An 18,461-nucleotide genomic window follows, 5' to 3' on the forward strand; every position below is an offset into this window, starting at 1 on the left:
TTTGCAAGGTGGGTGTTATTCACAGATCACAAAATACGTTTGGCCCCATGTAAACTGAGTTAACTAAAAGCAGAAAAATATATTTAAGAATGAATTAGGGGAAAAATGAGTAGGAAAACCTGGAGATGACTTCCAGAACATTAAACGATGCTTTGTTGAAGTATCCTTGTAACTTAGCACAAACACTTCCCCTTATAGTTGTATTATTACATTACATTAAGGTTCAGGCATGCATTTTGATTAGGAAAGTGAAGGTCTACATCAGAATATGGAGAAATGCAGAGAAAGCAGTACCCCTAAAATGTTTCAACACCAGATAATGTAATTACCATTCTAACTGGAATATCAGGGGACCAAAAACTTTATGGGAAAAAAAATGTCTCTTGTAAATTAAAAAGAAAAATCACAACTATTGCTGGGAGTCAAGAGATACAAATCATATAAATTGGCTAAGAGAACTCATTCTAAATATTCTCCAAGGAGACTTTGAAATGGGGGGGCCAAGCCCAGCCCTACCCATCTATGTACGAGCTAGGTGCCCCTGTGGATTTATTTCACCTCACTGAACCAAAGTCTCTTCAAATGCTACTATTATTCCTTAGATTAGAAAATTAATATTCATTGCCTATGGTTGACATGTTCCCTGGTCTTCTGATCTGATCCTTCTAAAAATCTAAGGAAACAATTCATATCCTGAAGGACTTGTCATCTATGGAAACAGGATTTAAAAACTTAATTTTCTGAGGAAGAAAAAAACTATGAAATTAGAAGTGAGTCTTCCTATAAGGAGAAAAACATAAGCTTTATCCAAAGGAAATTCATGAAGTAATGACACAGACCTTCTGTTTTCCAGGCACAAAGAAGCATTACAAGGGCCCAGATTCTAGCCCCAGTGACTGTGTTTACACTGTCGGCTCTGTTCTTTCCTCAAAGAGTTTTAGGCCAGTTGCTGAATTATGCCTCAGTCTTCTTCCAAGGTAGCATACCATCTCACATTAATTTGCAATATTTATAAATATCTTGGGGTCTACAGCTTCATTAGCTGGATTGGGTTTGGCTGACAGCAATGCATAAAATTCAGATTCACTTTCCTCCTCCCTGTCCCAATGTATGGATTTTCATTCATCTTTGATTTTCTGATACCCACAAGGCGTGGGTACTCTCTCAAGCCTGTCCACAATCTGTCTCTATGTCTTTTAAAACATAGATTCTAAACCCTTGACTGTATAAATGTCAAAGTTTGTGAAACATATTTTAGATAAGGACCTAAAACATGGCTAGCACAGAAAATACCAGTATTGCTAGAGTGAATCTGTTTGTTTATCCCCAAGATGCAATAAACCCAGAGTGAGTACTCTCTTTCCTTTCTTCTTAGCCCCCTTCCTTCCTTCATTGCTTCCATCCATCCATCACTCCTCTCTTTCTCTTTCCCCATCTTTGTCCTAACTTCCTTGTTTCACTCTATAAAACTTCACTGTAATTTCTAGTATTTGAAACAGCAGCTACCCCTGTCTCTCCTGTGAGTGACGTAATAAAAACACTTCCGTGTTTGAACCTAAACATAAGACGAATTGTATCTTCAGTGCATCCCTATATTCCTGAAAAGAAGAAAAGCTAGCGGAGCCCAGCAAACAAAGAAATGAAGTCATGATAAAGTAAAGCTGCCTAAAAATTAGACAGAAGTTCCCACAAAGGATGTGTCTTAGTCATAAATATGGGCCTCTTCCATCCAGCTATTCAAAGCAAAGCAAAGGACCTAGAAACCAAAAGCACGCTGGAGCCGATTTTCTGTCCCACTGATCAGTGCAGTTCTGCTGAAGGATTTCGTATACTTTGAGCTACGTGCTTTAGTTTTGCAAGTTAGCTGCAAACTCCCTGAGGGTTTCACAGCAATATTGTTTGTGATAACTAATTTTAAAAATGATTCTTCGCATGGTATTTGGCAATTTGTGTTAGAAGCACAAATATATATTTTTCAAACAGGACCTTAGAAGGTCCAGCAGATGCTTTCTGACTGGTATTAGAACACACCCTTGATAAAAGCAGGGACTTTGTTTCCTTCAACCCTTGTTGCAGGCAGACTCTACAATGGCCCTCAGTGGGCACTGGTATTCACACCACTATGGAACCTCTCCCATCAGGTGTGGAGTGGTGACTAACCAATAGACTACGTCACAGGTCATGGTATAACTTCCATGATTAGGTTACAAAAGACTGAGATTTTCATTTCTCCATCAGACTCCTTCCTCTCTTACTGGCCTTTATGACACAAGCTGCCATGCTGGGCAGCCCATGTACCAAGGAACGAGAGTAGGATTCCTACAAATGGACCACAAGGAACTGAGGCCCTCAGTGAACCACCAGTGATGAACAGAATTAAGCCAACAACCGCACAAGAGGGCTTAGAAGAGGATCCTCTGCCCAGCCAAATCTTTATGTGAGTTCTCAGCACAAGCAGAGCCCTCAGTGCATCAAAGCCTTGAGTGTAGCTCTGAGAAAGTGAAAGTGAAATTTGCTCAGCCATCTCCGACACTTTGCGACTCCATGAACTATACATTCCATGGAATTCTCCAGGCCAGAATACTGGAGTGGAAGCCTTTCCCTTCTCCAGGGGATCTTCCCAACCCAGGGATCAAACTCAGGTCTACCACATTGCAGGAGGATTCTTTACCAGTTGAGCCAGAAGGGAAGCCCAAGAATACTGGAGTGGGTAGCCTATCCCTTCTCCAGTGGATCTTCCGAACTCAGGAATTGAACCAGGGTCTACTGCATTGTGGGCAGATTCTTTACCAACTGACCTACCAGGGATGCCCCAGCAGCTCTGAGAGATCCTGAGCAAAGGCCCCTGCTAAGCCACACTTAAGATTGCTGACCCTAAAAGCAGTTAAGACAATCAAAGTATGCTGTTTTAAGCCACTGAGGTGGTGGTTGTTACTCAGCAATAGGTATAGGTAGCTAATATTCTGCTATTTAGGCTTTCCTGGTGCCTCAGACAGTAAAGAATCTGTCTGTAATATGGGAGAGCTGGGTTCAATTCCAGGATTGGGAAGATCCCCTGGAGAAGAGAATAGCAACTCATTCTAGATGGGGAAACAGTGGAAACAGTGGCTGACTTTATTTTTGGGGGCTCCAAAATCACTGCAGATGGTGATTGCAGCCATGAAATTAAAAGACACTTGCTCCTTGGAAGGAAAGTTATGATCAACCTAGACAGCATATTAAAAAGCAGAGATATTACTTTGCCAACAAAGATCCGTCTAGTCAACACTATGGTTTTTCTAGTGGTCATGTATGGATGTGAGAGTTGGATTATAAAGAAAGCTGTGCACCAAAGAACTGATGCTTTTGAACTGTGGTGTTGGAGAAGACTCTTGAGGGTCCCTTGGACTGCAAGGAGATCCAACCAGTCCATCCTAAAGGAGATCAGTCCTGAGTGTTCATCGGAAGGACTGATGTTGAAGCTGAAACTCCAGTACTTTGGCCGCCTGATATGAAGAGCTGACTCATTTGAAAAGACCCTGATGCTAGGAAAGATTGAAGGCAGGAGGAGAAGGGGATGACAGAGGACGAGATGGTTGGATGGCATCACCGACTCAATGGACATGAATTTGGGTAAACTCCGGAAGTTGGTGATGGACAGGGAAGACTGGCGCGCTGTGGTCCATGGGGTCACAAAGAGTTGGACACAACTGAGTGACTGAACTGAACTGAACTAGAATTCTTGCCTGGAGAATTCCATGGACAGAGGAGCCTGGGGGGCTACAGTCCATAGGGTTGCAAAGAGTCGGACATGACTGAGTGACTAACACACACACCCACCCTGCTATTTGCCCAGCACCTTGTACAGTGCCTGGCTCATAGTAGGTGTGCAATAAACATGAACTGAATGGACCAACAAATGAAATTAATTTCCAGCACTGATATGGAGAGTATTACTGAAGAAAGTTAGTAACCTATTCATCACAGTGCTGCTGTATACAACACAAATAGGTAAGTAAAGTCAATTTTCTACAAACATTCTAATAAATGCAATTTTGTAAAAGAAACTCTAAGTAAATACAATTTCCCATAACGAACATGTTCAGTAGCCATAAGAGCCTCAATGTTGACTTATATTTTCCAGGAGAAAACAATAAACTTTCTATAGCTAAAAATGAAATATTACAGGAGACTTTCCTCCCTCCCCCCCCCCCCCCCCCCCCACTCTCAGGGACTGGTCTGGAACTCAATTTCTTCATGACAAAATTCAGAGGCTGTGTAGCTCTGATTCAAGTAGTCCTTCCACCTGACCTGGCAAGTGTTCTTTATTTTTTATGCCTTCACGGCTCCTAATTGGAAAATATGCTGCAACCTACTCTTCACATTCTCAAAAGCGTTGGGGTCAACTTCCGTTCTTCTCAAGGTTTCTTATTAAATATTCTTGTGATTTGCAGCATGTGATTCCAACTTCAATTTTAACCAAGAGGGAATAATTTTTTTTTTTTTAATTTCTCGTTGCAAGTTGTGATCGCTGCTATGAAAGCAAGAGGGCTGAGATAAATGGTGGTAAGTGCTGTAGGAACCCTGGGTACTCAGCCTTGTGAGAAACATAACTTTCAAACTTTGAATCAAAGGATGAGAAGGACCCATAATACAAAGGGTTGAGATGGGGATGTGGACATGGAATAGCGCTTCAAGCAGAAGAACAGCACATAGAAAGGCTCTGAGACCCCTCAGCAGACAGGCTGATAGTCGAGTCAGCCATATTCTGAATGTGAAAGGCAACTACACACAATCAATCTGTTGGAATCACAAATGATACATTTCCTCCAACAGTCCTGCAGGAAGTCCAGCAAAGACAAAGAAACCTGAGGCTTTCTGAATGGCACTAAAATGCGAGCTCCACAAAAGTGTTAGCTTAGCTTCACAACTGCTTGTCAAACAGCTTTGTGTTATTTTTAATTGATCATTTTTAGTCCACTTACTTTAAAAATTAATAAAAAGTCATTTTAATTTTTTGTTATTCTGTTTATTTTCCCCATTACTTTATGAGATAAAACTTAGCTTCTAGGAAAGAAGACTAAGGTTCAGGCAGGTTCAGAAAAACTACCCAAGGTAATGAAGCCAATACTTGGGGTAATCTGAGCTGGCTGGGGCTTCCCAAATAGCCCTAGTGATAAAGAACCTGCTTGCCAGTGCAGGAGACTTAAGAGACTCAGGTTCAATCCCTGGGTCGGGAAGATCCCCCTGGAGGAGGGCATGGCAACCCACTCTAGTATACTTGCATGGAGAATCCCGTAGACAGAGGAGCCTGGCGGGCTACAGTCCATACAGTAGCTAAGAGTCAGACAGGACTGAGGCAACTTAGCACGCACACACAAGCTGGTTGATCCAACCATCTCACCAACCTAATCATAAAACAGGTTCAAATAGTGAGAATCAATTAACAAAAGACGGTCATACAATTTTATTTAGATTGCTGACCTGGAGTTTAGGAAACCTTATTTCTATCTAAAATATGCCAAGAAAGATACCATAGTATCATAGAGTGGTAGATAGCCACTCTACCCATTCACTCAGGATTCTAAGCTCACTGAAGAATCCAGCTCCCTGTAAGTAACAAGTAAGTATTTTCTCATCCTATGGATCTGTGGCCAGACATCCAATTTTAATCACAGGCTGAAGACTAGGTAGCTAAACACAAGTGGTTACCATGGCAAGGAGGAGCTGCTCAGGTTTGTGGACAATGTACCTGGAACAAATAGACCAATAAAATAAGGTCCATTTGTCAATATGCTCTACCCTCCAGGCCATTGTGAGCCTAATGTGTGCAGCACCTACCACGGAGGATGTAGCTTAGCTAAGTGGAAGTAAGTGGAGTCATTAAAACGTGAGGTGGGAAGGGCTTCCCTGGTGGTCCAGTGATTGGGAGTCTGCGTGTCAATGCAGGGGACACAGGTTCCGGGAATCAGACTCCGCAGGCAGCTAAGCCCGCGCGCCACCACCACTGAGCCTGCACGCTAGGGCCTGGGCTCTACAAGAGAAGCTACCGCAGTGAGAGGCCCACACACCTCAGTAAAGACACAGGGCAGCCAAAACTTAACTAATTAAATTTAAATATTTTAAAGTGATCTGAGATACCTAGTGAGACCTTATTCAAGAATGTAAGGGCATTCCACTGAGCAAGGAATGTGTTCCTATTAAAATGCTAACGTACTGGGAAACCCTAAGCCTTTCAGCTTTTACAGATCTTCCAGGTGAAACCCTGGCAAGACAGAGAAGGAACTGAGGGGTGTGGGGGAAAGCCTCTCAGGCACTCGGGAGGAAAATCCTGGGAGGAGGAGATTACTGATGCCCACATGCTCCCATGTGCCAGGGATAAGAATGCGCATCGCTGCAACCACAGGAGGGGAAAAGGAGGTACAGAAGCAGTTTCGTCATCAGGATGGTCCCAGTCTGGTTCATTTTTATAAGCCTCATCTTTTAAAGTAACTATACATTTCAGATATCCTGTGGCCAGCCACAACACAAAGCACAAATATAATGTCAGTGACATAGCTTTCTTTTTTTTTTTTTTTTGCTTCAATCATCTCTTTGTTTTAAAAAACAACTCTGAATATTACAAGCAACTGTGGTATCTACAGTTTACTCACAAGATCCTCATGCTTCTTTTCTCTTCCCAGTGGCACTGATGTTAAGTATTAATCAGTGGATTGCTTGTCCTTGACATAGTTGATTCATTGGTACTAATCACAAACTTAGTAACACTACTGAAAATGGGGAAAGAAAGGGATCTTTACAAGGTCTTTATTTGGCCAGAAAACCAAGTCTTTTCATCTGTTTTCACTTCCGGTGAAACACAAGGGCCTTGAACCATTTTCCATTTGTCACCCAGTCGAGGTTCCATTACCGCCTGAAAGGCTTTGCTTCACTGCTTGCGCATCCCATAATGCTGGAACACAAAACCAGGTCCAGCTGAAAGCCTCCATTTCATTCTATTAAATATCTTCCTTGGAAAGCCCCAAGAAATCATGAAAGCACTGCTTCTGGTAAAATAACAATGAAAAAAAGGAGTTACTTGGCAGGATTCTGACAGTATTTCACATTTTAAAACAACCTCTTCAGTGCAACAAAATCAAAATAGTTGCTAGGATTAAACAGTAGCAAGGTTGGCTTTGCCCACGAATATAAGGAATGATCTATTGTTTGGGGGCTGGACTACTGTGCTAAAGAAATATGTAGTTGTTTTTCAAATAGTTTGGAAGGAGACATATTAGGGCGTGCTGAGTTTGTGACTGCTGGGTGGGGATAGGCAGGGGAAGAAATTCTGCATTCTTCTTCCCTCACATGTCCACCTGAAGGAAGTTCTGCCAGCATGCATGAAGGCTGTTTCTCTTTGTCATAGAAATTGGGGTATGAAACTTGGGGCTGCTGGCATTTTCTGCCAAGGCACCAGAGGTGCTAACCACTCTGCAATGTCTCTCGCAATGAAGAATGTTCCAGCACAAAATTATGCCCCACTGAGAAATACTGTGTCCAGTAAGGACTCCAGCCCCTTTCCCCATGCCCACTCTCTCCCTCGCAGGATTCTCTGATTTATGACTCTGAGAGAAGGATAAAACCCGCACACTCTAGCCCCTCCCTGCTTGCTTCCTGATCTGCTGCTTGTAGAGAAGGCATTCTACGAGGTGTTCATCTCAAGTGGGGGCAAGTTCAGTTTGTAAGAGAAAAATAAGAAAGCCCTCTGTGGTACACATCAAAACCCATGCTCTATCAGCTGTTTCAGTAATCGTGAGGAAGAAGACTGTTATTACAGTTCCTCCAAAAACCCCGCAGTGCGTGTGTCAGTGACAGTGAGTGTGTGCGTATCCTACATGACCCAGGTGGTCTCAGCGGCAATTTTAAAACATTTTACCTAAATTATGTGACCCCCCTCCCATGGAGAGGTGAGGTCTATCTGCATCCTCTCCTGTTGAGCCTGGGCAGGTTTGTGACTGCTCTGACCAACAGAGCATGACACAGGTGATGCCAACTGACATCCGTGCACAAAAAGGAAGGCAGCTTCTGTTTCGTCTGCTGGAAAACTCTCACTGGGCAACAGCAGTCTCGCTGGGAGAAGCCCCAGGTGTGAGGAAACCACGCAGGACAACGTCATCCCACACACAGAGGCCACATACAGGCTCCCTACGCACAGTCTCGGCTGTAGTTTAAGGCCAAAGACCATCAGCTGGCAGAGTTCTTTCTTGCTGAGCAAAAACCAGTCTTTGGTCTATTAAGGCCTTCAAGTGATTGGCTGAGGCCTGTCCAAATTCTGGAGGGGCAATCTGCTATACCCAAAGTTACTGATTTAAATATTACTCTCATCCCCAAACACCCTCACTGACACATCCAGAATAATGTTTGGGGAGTTATCTGGGTACATGGCCCACCCAAATTAACATACATAACTAACTATCACACCAGCCCAGATGCCAGCCCAAGTGAAAAAGCCTTCCTGGATAACCCAGATCATGCTGGCTACCAGCTGAGTGCCAAGGAGTCACCTGTCAACGGCACAAGGAGCAAAAGAATCACCCAGCCAAGTCCTGCCTGGTTTCTTAACCCACAGAGTGGTCTGGGAGCATGGCAGTTATTTTAAGGCACTGCGGGAGCTTGTTATGCTTCAGTAAAAACAGGAATGCTAACTTCAACTCCCCTTCCCCCTTAAGAAGCATCAGTTACACCAGCCATGTCAGACACATCAGCTCCCGCCAGCTCCTGGGCCCTTCCACCTGCCCTTGTCTCAGCCTGTTACGGTTTTCCTCCAGCACTTTGCTTAGCTGGCTCCTTTCATCCTTCCTGCCTCAGGTCAAGGATTACTTCCTCAGAGAGGCCTTCCCTGACCACATTCTCTATAAGCTGCCTTCCTCTCAATGTCTCTCATTTTTCATTCTGTTCATCTACCTCAGTCTGAAATTATCTTGCCGCACCTTTGGCTATTTTCTCCCCCAAATTAAATATTAGTTCCATAATATTGGGTCTTTATCCAGCCCCTATACTGTCCACACAGTGATTAGCACAGAACACATGTTCAATAAATATTTGCTGAATGAAAAGTAATTAATGCTCAGGACTTCCCTGGTGGTACAGTGGCTAAAACTCTGAGCTCTCAACGCAGGGGGCCCAGGTTCGATCCCTGGTCAGGGTATTAGACCCCTCAGGCTGCGACTAAAGATTCCACACGCCACAACTAAGATCCAGCACAGCCAAATAAATATTTGAAAAAAGAAAAGTAATTAATGCTCATGTCATGCACAGATGCCTGACTTGCAGATTCTAAGTTGCAGTCCCTAGGCCTCAACCCACTAACACTTTTAGCACAGATTCAATGAAGGAAGATGAGCGTACCATGCGATACAAAGGACGTGTTTCTCTGACGTTCCTTCTCCCTCGTTTAATGAGATGAGCAACCACCAGGGGACGAAAAACCTGGCATCCTTTCACAATCCCTCAGAGACAAAAACCACTGCGTTTTCATACTGGATTATCAATGTGGCTTATTTATATATTTTCCAAACTCTTCCGGATTAATTAAAAGACAACTCTAAACTGAGAAAGGGAATAGAAAGTTCTCTCTTTCCTCCTGGAGATCCACTCTACCTTTAGCCTTTACACAATGCAGTCTCAGCTCTTCATCTCCCCGCTGCTCCCCAGCACAAGCTTTTAGAGACCTTGGAGAAAGGGGTGGAGAAGCAGCCCCATCCCCCACTTTTTTGGTTTCCCTTCCCTTTCCCAGTTCAATGAAAACAATATATGTTTTTCTCCATCACCTGAACTCAACTCCTGACCCACAAGCCCTTCCTACCTGCAGCCACCCTCCACGCCAGCAGCACCCCACCCCACCCTATATACTTGCTAATTCTTTTGTATTCTGATTCTCCCTTGTATTAACCATGCCTTTTCACTGTATATTCTGATACTCGGACACAGGGGCCTCGCTGATGCTGGATACACTTGCCTCTCCCAGGGTAAACCAATTCCTAGAGATAGTTTACAACTTACCTGCAAGCACACTTTTCAAATAAAATCCAATCAGTCCAGGGCCCACACACCATCTGTCTCCTTTACTGGGTCCGCACACCCTGGGCCACTATCCACCTGCCCTAAACACCATAGGGCCAGATACCAGACCACCAGGGAGAGCCTGTATGCCCCCAGAGCCCACTAAAATGATTCTAACTAGCCAACTGACACCTGCCCACCCTGCCTCAGCCATTCCTTCCCATAGAAACCACGACAAAGGCTCTTGCCCACAGCTCCCCACCTCCTCCCACCCGCCTCCTGAGGACTCCAGTGCCTCTCTGAGAGTTCCACCCACCCACCCTCATGGCGTGCCCTCTCTCCCTCTTCTTGGGAACTGAGTAACAAACTTTCTTTTTTTTTTAATGTTTATTTTTATTGGGCTGCACCAGGTCTTAGTTGTAGCATGTGGGATCTAGCTACCTGACCTGGGATAAACCCCGGGGTCCCTTCACTGGAAGCAGAGCCGTAGCCCCTGGACAACCAGGGCAACTGTCTCCTGACCTGTGTACCTTACTATACCTCCAATTGCCTGTTAACTCACTACATTTTACGACATCCCCCTAGACTGTAAATGAAGCCAGTCTCTTAATCATTTGGGAGACAATTCAGAGTCTGCACTCTGGGTACTCAGTATTTCAACTTTCATTTTAGCAAGATTAAAAAATTCTTGCATTAAATCACTGACTCACTCAGGAAACATTTATTGATGTCTTGTGTGTGCCAGGTATTGTGGAAGGTTCTGGGAATAGCAGCATAAATGAAGCATGCCTCAGGCAGGCTCCTGGTAGGATGGGGGCTCAGAAAAAGGGATGGATGAATGTTTTCCCAGAGTTCACAAGCTAGAGCACATTACTGGCTAGATCCCCTGGTGTGTTCCCTTCATAAAACTGTCAATTTTGGAGGGACTGAAAATAGAATAAACTAATTTGTCTTGTTCTGTCCCATTCTTTACATGACAAGCTATTGAAACTGGAAATCAAGAAAATTATTCCGTTTTCCAAGTATTTATTAGATTTAATTAACCCTTCTTTGAAACACCTTCACAAAAATACAGCCTAGCTATTCCTCAGCACAGCCTGAGAAAACTATTGTCTGGGGGACACAACATAAATATTAGTAACAACAGAAGACACTTACTGATGTCTTAATATATGCCAGGTATTGTATCAAGCATGATGTATGCATTGTTTCATTTAATCCTCATGTCGGGGTGGGGGTGAGTGGGCTGCCATTTCAGTCTCCAGGGGATCTTCCTGACCCAGGGATCGAACCTGTGAACCTGTGTCTCCTGCATTACAGGAAGATGCTTCACCGCTGAGCCACCAGGGAGCCCTAAACGTGTATTATCTTTCTTATTTTCAAATGGAGACACTGAAGCTGAAGTAGGATGAAAGTTTTGATAAATGTAGCACAGCTGAGAAAGGCAGTGCCAGGATCTGAATTCGGGCCATGTGACTCCAGAGTCTACTTGTTTAACAACAAATTCTAGATACGAACTGAGAAAGGATATCATTTTCTAAGGGTACATTGCTTAGGCCCTTTCTTACAGCCCATTAAAGAATTTGGGCCATTCTTTACCCCAGGAGAAATTCTACCCATTCAAAATGCTGCTACTAAATGTACAATATTTGAAAACAGAGTCTTCCTTCGGGCTTCCCTGTTGGCTCAGACAGTAGTAAAGAATCCACTGCAATGCGGGAGACCTGGGTTCGATCCCTGAGTTGGGAAGATCCCCTGGAGGAGGGCATGGCAATCCACTCCAGTATTCCTGCCTGGAGACTCCCCATGGACAGAGGAGTCTATGGGGTTGCAAAGAGTGGGACACAACTGAGCGGCTAAGCACAGCACAGTCTCCCTTCTAACAGTTCTTTAGAATTTGCCGGTAAGCTGCTCTGCTCAACCACCATCCACAGGGGTCTAGTTGGTTATACAGTAAAATGAGCTACTTTAAAAAACAAAACAAAACAAAACAAAAACAAAAACCTTAAGAATTGTTCTCCATAATTTCTTTTTCTACTTTCTCGTTATTAGTGTATAGGAATGCAAGGGATTTCTGTGTGTTGATTTTATATCCTGCAACTTTACTATATTCATTGATGAGCTCTAGTAATTTTCTGGTGGAGTCTTTAGGGTTTTCCATGTAGAGGATCATGTAATCTGCAAACAGTGAGAGTTTTACTTCTTCTTTTCCAATTTGGATTCCTTTTATTTCTTTTTCTGCTCTGATTGCTGTGGCCAAAACTTCCAGAACTATGTTGAATAGTAGCGGTGAAAGTGGACACCCTTGTCTTGTTCCTGACTTTAGGGGAAATGCTTTCAATTTTTCACCATTGAGGATAATGTTTGCTGTGGGTTTGTCATATATAGCTTTTATTATGTTGAGGTATGTTCCTTCTATTCCTGCTTTCTGGAGAGTTTTTATCATAAATGGATGTTGAATTTTGTCAAAGGCCTTCTCTGCATCTATTGAGATAATCATATAAATTTTTCAATTTGTTAATGTGGTGAATTACATTGATTGATTTGCGGATATTGAAGAATCCTTGCATCCCTGGGATAAAGCCCACTTGGTCATGGTGTATGATCTTTTTAATGTGTTGTTGGATTCTGATTGCTAGAATTTTGTTGAGGATTTTTGCATCTATGTTCATCAGTGATATTGGCCTGTAGTTTTCTTTTTTTGTGACATCTTTGTCAGGTTTTGGTATTAGGGTGATGGTGGCCTCATAGAATGAGTTTGGAAGTTTACCTTCCTCTGCAATTTTCTGGAAGAGTTTGAGGAGGATAGGTGTTAGCTCTTCTCGAAATTTTTGGTAGAATTCAGCTGTGAAGCCGTCTGGACCTGGGCTTTTGTTTGCTGGAAGATTTCTGATTACAGTTTCAATTTCCGTGCTTGTGATGGGTCTGTTAAGATTTTCTATTTCTTCCTGGTTCAGTTTTGGAAAATTGTACTTTTCTAAGAATTTGTCCATTTCTTTTGCAACGAAAAGAATAAAATACTTAGGAATATATCTACCTAAAGAAACTAAAGACCTATATATAGAAAACTATAAAACACTGATGAAAGAAATCAAAGAGGACACTAATAGATGGAGAAATTTACCATGTTCATGGATCAGAAGAATCAATATAGTGAAAATGAGTATACTACCCAAAGCAATTTACAAATTCAATGCAATCCCTATCAAGCTACCAGCCATATTTTTCACAGAACTAGAACAAATAATTTCAAGATTTGTATGGAAATACAAAAAACCTCGAATAGCCAAAGCAATCTTGAGAAATAAGAATGGAACTGGAGGAATCAACTTGCCTGACTTCAGGCTCTACTACAAAGCCACAGTCATCAAAACAGTATGGTACTGGCACAAAGACAGACATATAGATCAATGGAACAAAACAGAAAGCCCAGAGATAAATCCACACACATATGGACACCTTATCTTTGACAAAGGAGGCAAGAATATACAATGGAGTAAAGACAATCTCTTTAACAAGTGGTGCTGGGAAAACTGGTCAACCACTTGTAAAAGAATGAAACTAGATTACTTTCTAACACCACACACAAAAATAAACTCAAAATGGATTAAAGATCTAAATGTAAGACCAGAAACTATAAAACTCCTAGAGGAGAACATAGGCAAAACACTCTCCGACATAAATCACAGCAGGATCCTCTATGATCCACCTCCCAGAATTCTGGAAATAAAAGCAAAAATAAACAAATGGGATCTAATTAAAATTAAAAGCTTCTGCACAACAAAGGAAACTATAAGCAAGGTGAAAAGACAGCCTTCTGAATGGGAGAAAATAATAGCAAATGAAGCAACTGACAAACAACTAATCTCAAAAATATACAAGCAACTTCTGCAGCTCAATTCCAGAAAAATAAATGACCCAATCAAAAAATAGGCCAAAGAACTAAATAGACATTTCTCCAAAGAAGACATACGGATGGCTAACAACCACATGAAAAGATGCTCAACATCACTCATTATTAGAGAAATGCAAATCAAAACCACAATGAGGTACCACTTCACACCAGTCAGAATGTCTGTGATCCAAAAATCTGCAAGCAATAAATGCCGGAGAGGGTGTGGAGAAAAGGGAACCCTCCTACACTGTTGGTGGGAATGCAAACTAGTACAGCCACTATGGAGAACAGTGTGGAGATTCCTTAAAAAATTGCAAATAGAACTGCCTTATGACCCAGCAATCCCACTGCTGGGCATACACACTGAGGAAACCAGAATTGAAAGAGACACATGTACCCCAATGTTCATCGCAGCACTGTTTATAATAGCCAGGACATGGAAACAACCTAGATGTCCATCAGCAGATGAATGGATAAGAAAGCTGTGGTACATATACACAGTGGAGTATTACTCAGCCGTTAAAAAGAATTCATTTGAATCAGTTCTGATGAGATGGATGAAACTGGAGCCTATTATACAGAGTGAAGTAAGCCAGAAAGAAAAACACCAATACAGTATACTAACACATATATATGGAATTTAGAAAGATGGCAATGATGACCCCGTATGCAAGACAAGAAAAAAGACACAGCTGTGTATAATGGACTTTTGGACTCAGAGGGAGAGGGAGAGGGTGGGATGATTTGGGAGAATGGCATTCTAACATGTATACTATCATGTAAGAATTGAATTGCCAGTCTATGTCTGACGCAGGATACAGCATGTTTGGGGCTGGTGCATGGGGATGACCCACAGAGATATTATGGGGAGGGAGGTGGGAGGGGGGTTCATGTTTGGGAACACATGTAAGAATTAAAGATTTTAAAATTAAAAATAAAATAAAATAAAATAAAAAGACTTGTTCTCCAAAAACTCTCCATAAAAGAGCAGCAAACTTAAGTAACTGCATTCATGTACAGAACGCATTTTAGGACTCAAGTTGTTAGGAGAGTGAGTTCTCTGCTTCTTTGTTAGTGAACCTTTCACTAGGAACTGAGTGAAAATCTTGTGGCAGTGACTGCTTGCCTTAGCTTTAATTATTCCTTTTGTTTCCATTAACTTGGTTTACTGCATACCAAAGAGGTCATCTCCAGATTTGATTTGTTCATTGAGGGAAGCTTATTCCTCTCTGTAAGATGATTATACCCTCATAGGCCAGGCATCCGGTGTGCTCTCAGGAAACTACAACTTCAGTCACGTTGAACCTCTGATACTTCTTTTAAAGCACATTTGTGGGAAAGCCACAAGACACCAAGTACCATATTTATCTCAAATCTGCTCTTCTGTTTCTCTATATGTATGACTACAGATTAAACAAAATCACTATGATAGGCAAACTGAATTTCTTTCTGGCACCTTGAGTTTCGGAATTCCCCAGCAAAACACTGGAACCAACTCCTTTTCCTTCTTATATCCAAAAGAGATCCACGAGTCGCTTGAGTAAGGCTTCTGATCTCTAGCCAAATCTCAAGCTTCCTAAGACACTGGTCAAATGATATTTAATATTTCTTCAAAAAAAATTCTTTGCGTGTGTGTGGATTCCCAGGCAGATGGTAAAGAATCTGCCTGTAATGCAATTCGATCCCTGGGTCAGGAAGATCCCCTGGAGAAGGGAATGGCTACTCATTCCAGTATTCTTGCCTGGAGAATGCCATGGACGGAGGAGCCTGATAGGTTACAGTCCATAGAGTCGCAAAGAGTTGGAGACAGCTGAAAAACTTTCACTTCATTTTTTAAAAATTTTTATATATTTTTTAACAACAAAAATATTTTGTATTGGAGTATAGCTGATTAACAATGCCGTGATAGTTTCAGGTGAACAGTCAAGGGGCTCAGTCCTAAAGGAAATCAGTTCTGAATATTCATTGGAAGGACTGATGCTGACGCTGAAACTCCAACACTTTGGCCACCTGATGCAAAGAACTGACTCACTGGAAAAGACCCTGATGCTGGGAAAGATTGAAGGTGGGAGGAGAAGGGGACAACAGAGGATGAGATGGTTGGATGGCATCACCCACTCGACGGACATGAGTTTGAGAAAGCTCATGGCTTTTAATTTCATGGCTTTAGAGAAATGCAAATCAAAACTACAATGAGATATCACGTCATTCCAGTCAGAATGGTTACCATCAAAAAAACCCCACAAACAACAAATGCTGGAGAGAGCATGGAGCGAAGAGAACTCTCTTGCACTGTTGGGAAGAATGTAAATTGATATAGCAACTATAGAGAACAGTATGGTTCCTTAAAAAACTAAAGTCAGAGCTATTATATGACCTGCAATCCCACTCCTGGGCACATATCCAGAGAAAAGCACGGTGCGAAAAGATACACGCATCCCAGCGTTCACTGCAGCACTGTTTACAACAGCCAAGACATGGAGACAACCTAGAGGAGTGGATAGAGAAGATGCGCTATATATACACACACAATGGAATAACACTCAGCCTTTAATACTTCTTTTTTAAAGACCCAAACTTCATCATTTCAGCCTCCAGCAAAGAGAGAAGACACACGTGAAGGGTTTTATTATTCCACAGCAAGCATGTTTTGAGTGCGAACTATGTGCCTGGGTCTGTTCTAAGGCTTCAGAGATATAGCAGTGAGCTGGGATCACACTTATCACTGAGGAGCAGAAAGACAGTTCTTGAAATTCCCACTGGAACTAAATCACAACGCAGAACACTCTAAACTCGACTCAACATCTTAGAAGTTAGGGTCAGAAGGAACCTCAGCAGTCTGCAGACTTGCAGCTGCCTCAGGATCTATTCCCTCCACTTATTAAAACTGGTGACTTAATATGAGCTGCAGAAAAGAGCAGTGATCCCCCCACCCCCATAGTTATAAGCAAAGTGTGATGGGCGTGTACATACATTCTCTGGGGCCAAGTTCTAAAGGTTTCCTTGAATTCTCAAAACTTCTAAGATCCCACAAAGATCAGAAGCATTTCCTTCATACTCCTCGACTCAAGGAAGCCAGGCGACTGGCACTTGCGCGTCTTCGTAAAGTCGCCTCTGGAACCGAAACTGCTGCCGTTAGACTCTGCACACCCGGCTCAGTCCTTCCCACTCAGAACTTCGCCCCCAAGAAAGCTTCAGACCGGGAGGTGGTGGCCCACTGCCTTCGAAAGGCAGCGAGGCATGGAAGGAGAGAGAAAAAGGTTTCCAGCGAGGAAATCACGCGCCTCACTTCTGACATCTGCAAGTTACGGCCAAGACTAGTTCGCAGAGCCGGCCTGCCCAGAGCGCCAAAGTTTCTCTGATTGCAATTAAGACCCAACTGGAAGCACGTGGGCCTTTGGGGAACTGGCGCGATAGCCCGGCAGTCCCGCAAGCCAAGCCTTCGTGGGCAGGGGGTGCACACCCTCTCAGGACCAGGAGACGCGACCCCGGGCCTGAGCGCACCCCGCAGCCCTCTGCCCCACCCCACGCGCGCCCAGGGCCGCCCCTTTGGAGCCCTTCGGACTCGCCAGCAGCTCACCGTCGGTCACCGTCGCATCCGCCTCCTCCCCCGCCGGGTGCACCTCCAGCAGCAGAGAGTTCGGATAGGGGAGCGAGAGCGGCCCCGCGGCGCAGAGCTGCTCCCCGGTGACGAAGCCGAGCTGCACGCGGTGGTGCCGGCGAGCCAGGATCCGGGCGGGAGCCGGAGCCGCCGCCACGGTGCCAGCGCCTCCGCCTGGAGCCGCGCCGCCCGGCGCTCCCAGAACCCAGCCGCGGGAAGGGGCGGGGCTTGGACCCTCCGGCCCCGGCCTCACCTCCGCCGCGGGTTCGCGCGCCCACCTGGGAGGTGCCGGCCGGCTGGGGCGCGTACCCCCCCACTCCACCCGGGGCCCGGCCGCCGCTGGCACGCGGGGACCCCCGGCACACAGGGCCGCGCTGTCGATGAGTAGGAGGGTGCAGACGCCCCGCGGGGCCGCGGCTCCGAGCGCGCAAGTTTAGAGAGCGCGCGAGGCACCCGGAGCTGGCTGGGGGACGGTGACACCTGCTGTCCACCGGGACCCGCTGGGCGTCCGTTTGGAACCTGCCTTGGCCCGCGCTTTGCTGGGTGGGCACTCGCTCTTCTGGGGAGGTTCTGGGGCTCCCTGGCGCCCACGTTGGAACACACGTCTCAAGTCTGAGCTCTTTCCTCATGGGCAATTTTCCCTGCAGTAGCATGGCCGGGGGCGGGGTGGGGGGCTGCTCTAAGGGAGAAGTCCGAGGACACTCCTGCGACCCGACCGGCTGGCCCAAATGACCACGTGCATCTCCCGTGGCCTAACTAGGAGTTGAAAACACACTGGCTGCTGGATGGTGAACCATTGCTCTAGACGTGAGTCGGGAGGGCCAGGGAGTCTCATCCCCAAGTTGACGCCTGCCTCCACCAGCCACCTAACCTACCCAGTTAGCTCTGGCGTCAACGGATGGGGCCTCCAAACCCAATTACAGGTTGTCTTCTCCAAAGAGAAAT

At 44.4% G+C, this 18,461-nt stretch overlaps 1 protein-coding gene across 1 annotated transcript in view; it reads right to left on the reverse strand.

Annotated features, from left to right (window-relative positions):
- LOC121818643 (histone-arginine methyltransferase CARM1-like) overlaps positions 1-18,169 on the reverse strand; it is a 290,088-nt gene extending 271,919 nt beyond the window's left edge. Inside the window, exons 1-2 of the mRNA XM_042243405.2 lie at positions 17,770-18,169; positions 17,496-17,711 (exon numbers count right to left, since the gene is read on the reverse strand). Coding sequence (XP_042099339.2) covers positions 17,496-17,711; positions 17,770-18,169 — 616 coding nt within the window. The remainder of the gene's footprint in view (positions 1-17,495; positions 17,712-17,769) is intronic.
- Positions 18,170-18,461: the final 292 nt, after the last annotated feature.

Source organism: Ovis aries, chromosome 2 (genome assembly GCF_016772045.2).
Source record: "Ovis aries strain OAR_USU_Benz2616 breed Rambouillet chromosome 2, ARS-UI_Ramb_v3.0, whole genome shotgun sequence".
In the NCBI taxonomy this organism is placed as follows: Eukaryota; Metazoa; Chordata; class Mammalia; order Artiodactyla; family Bovidae; genus Ovis; species Ovis aries.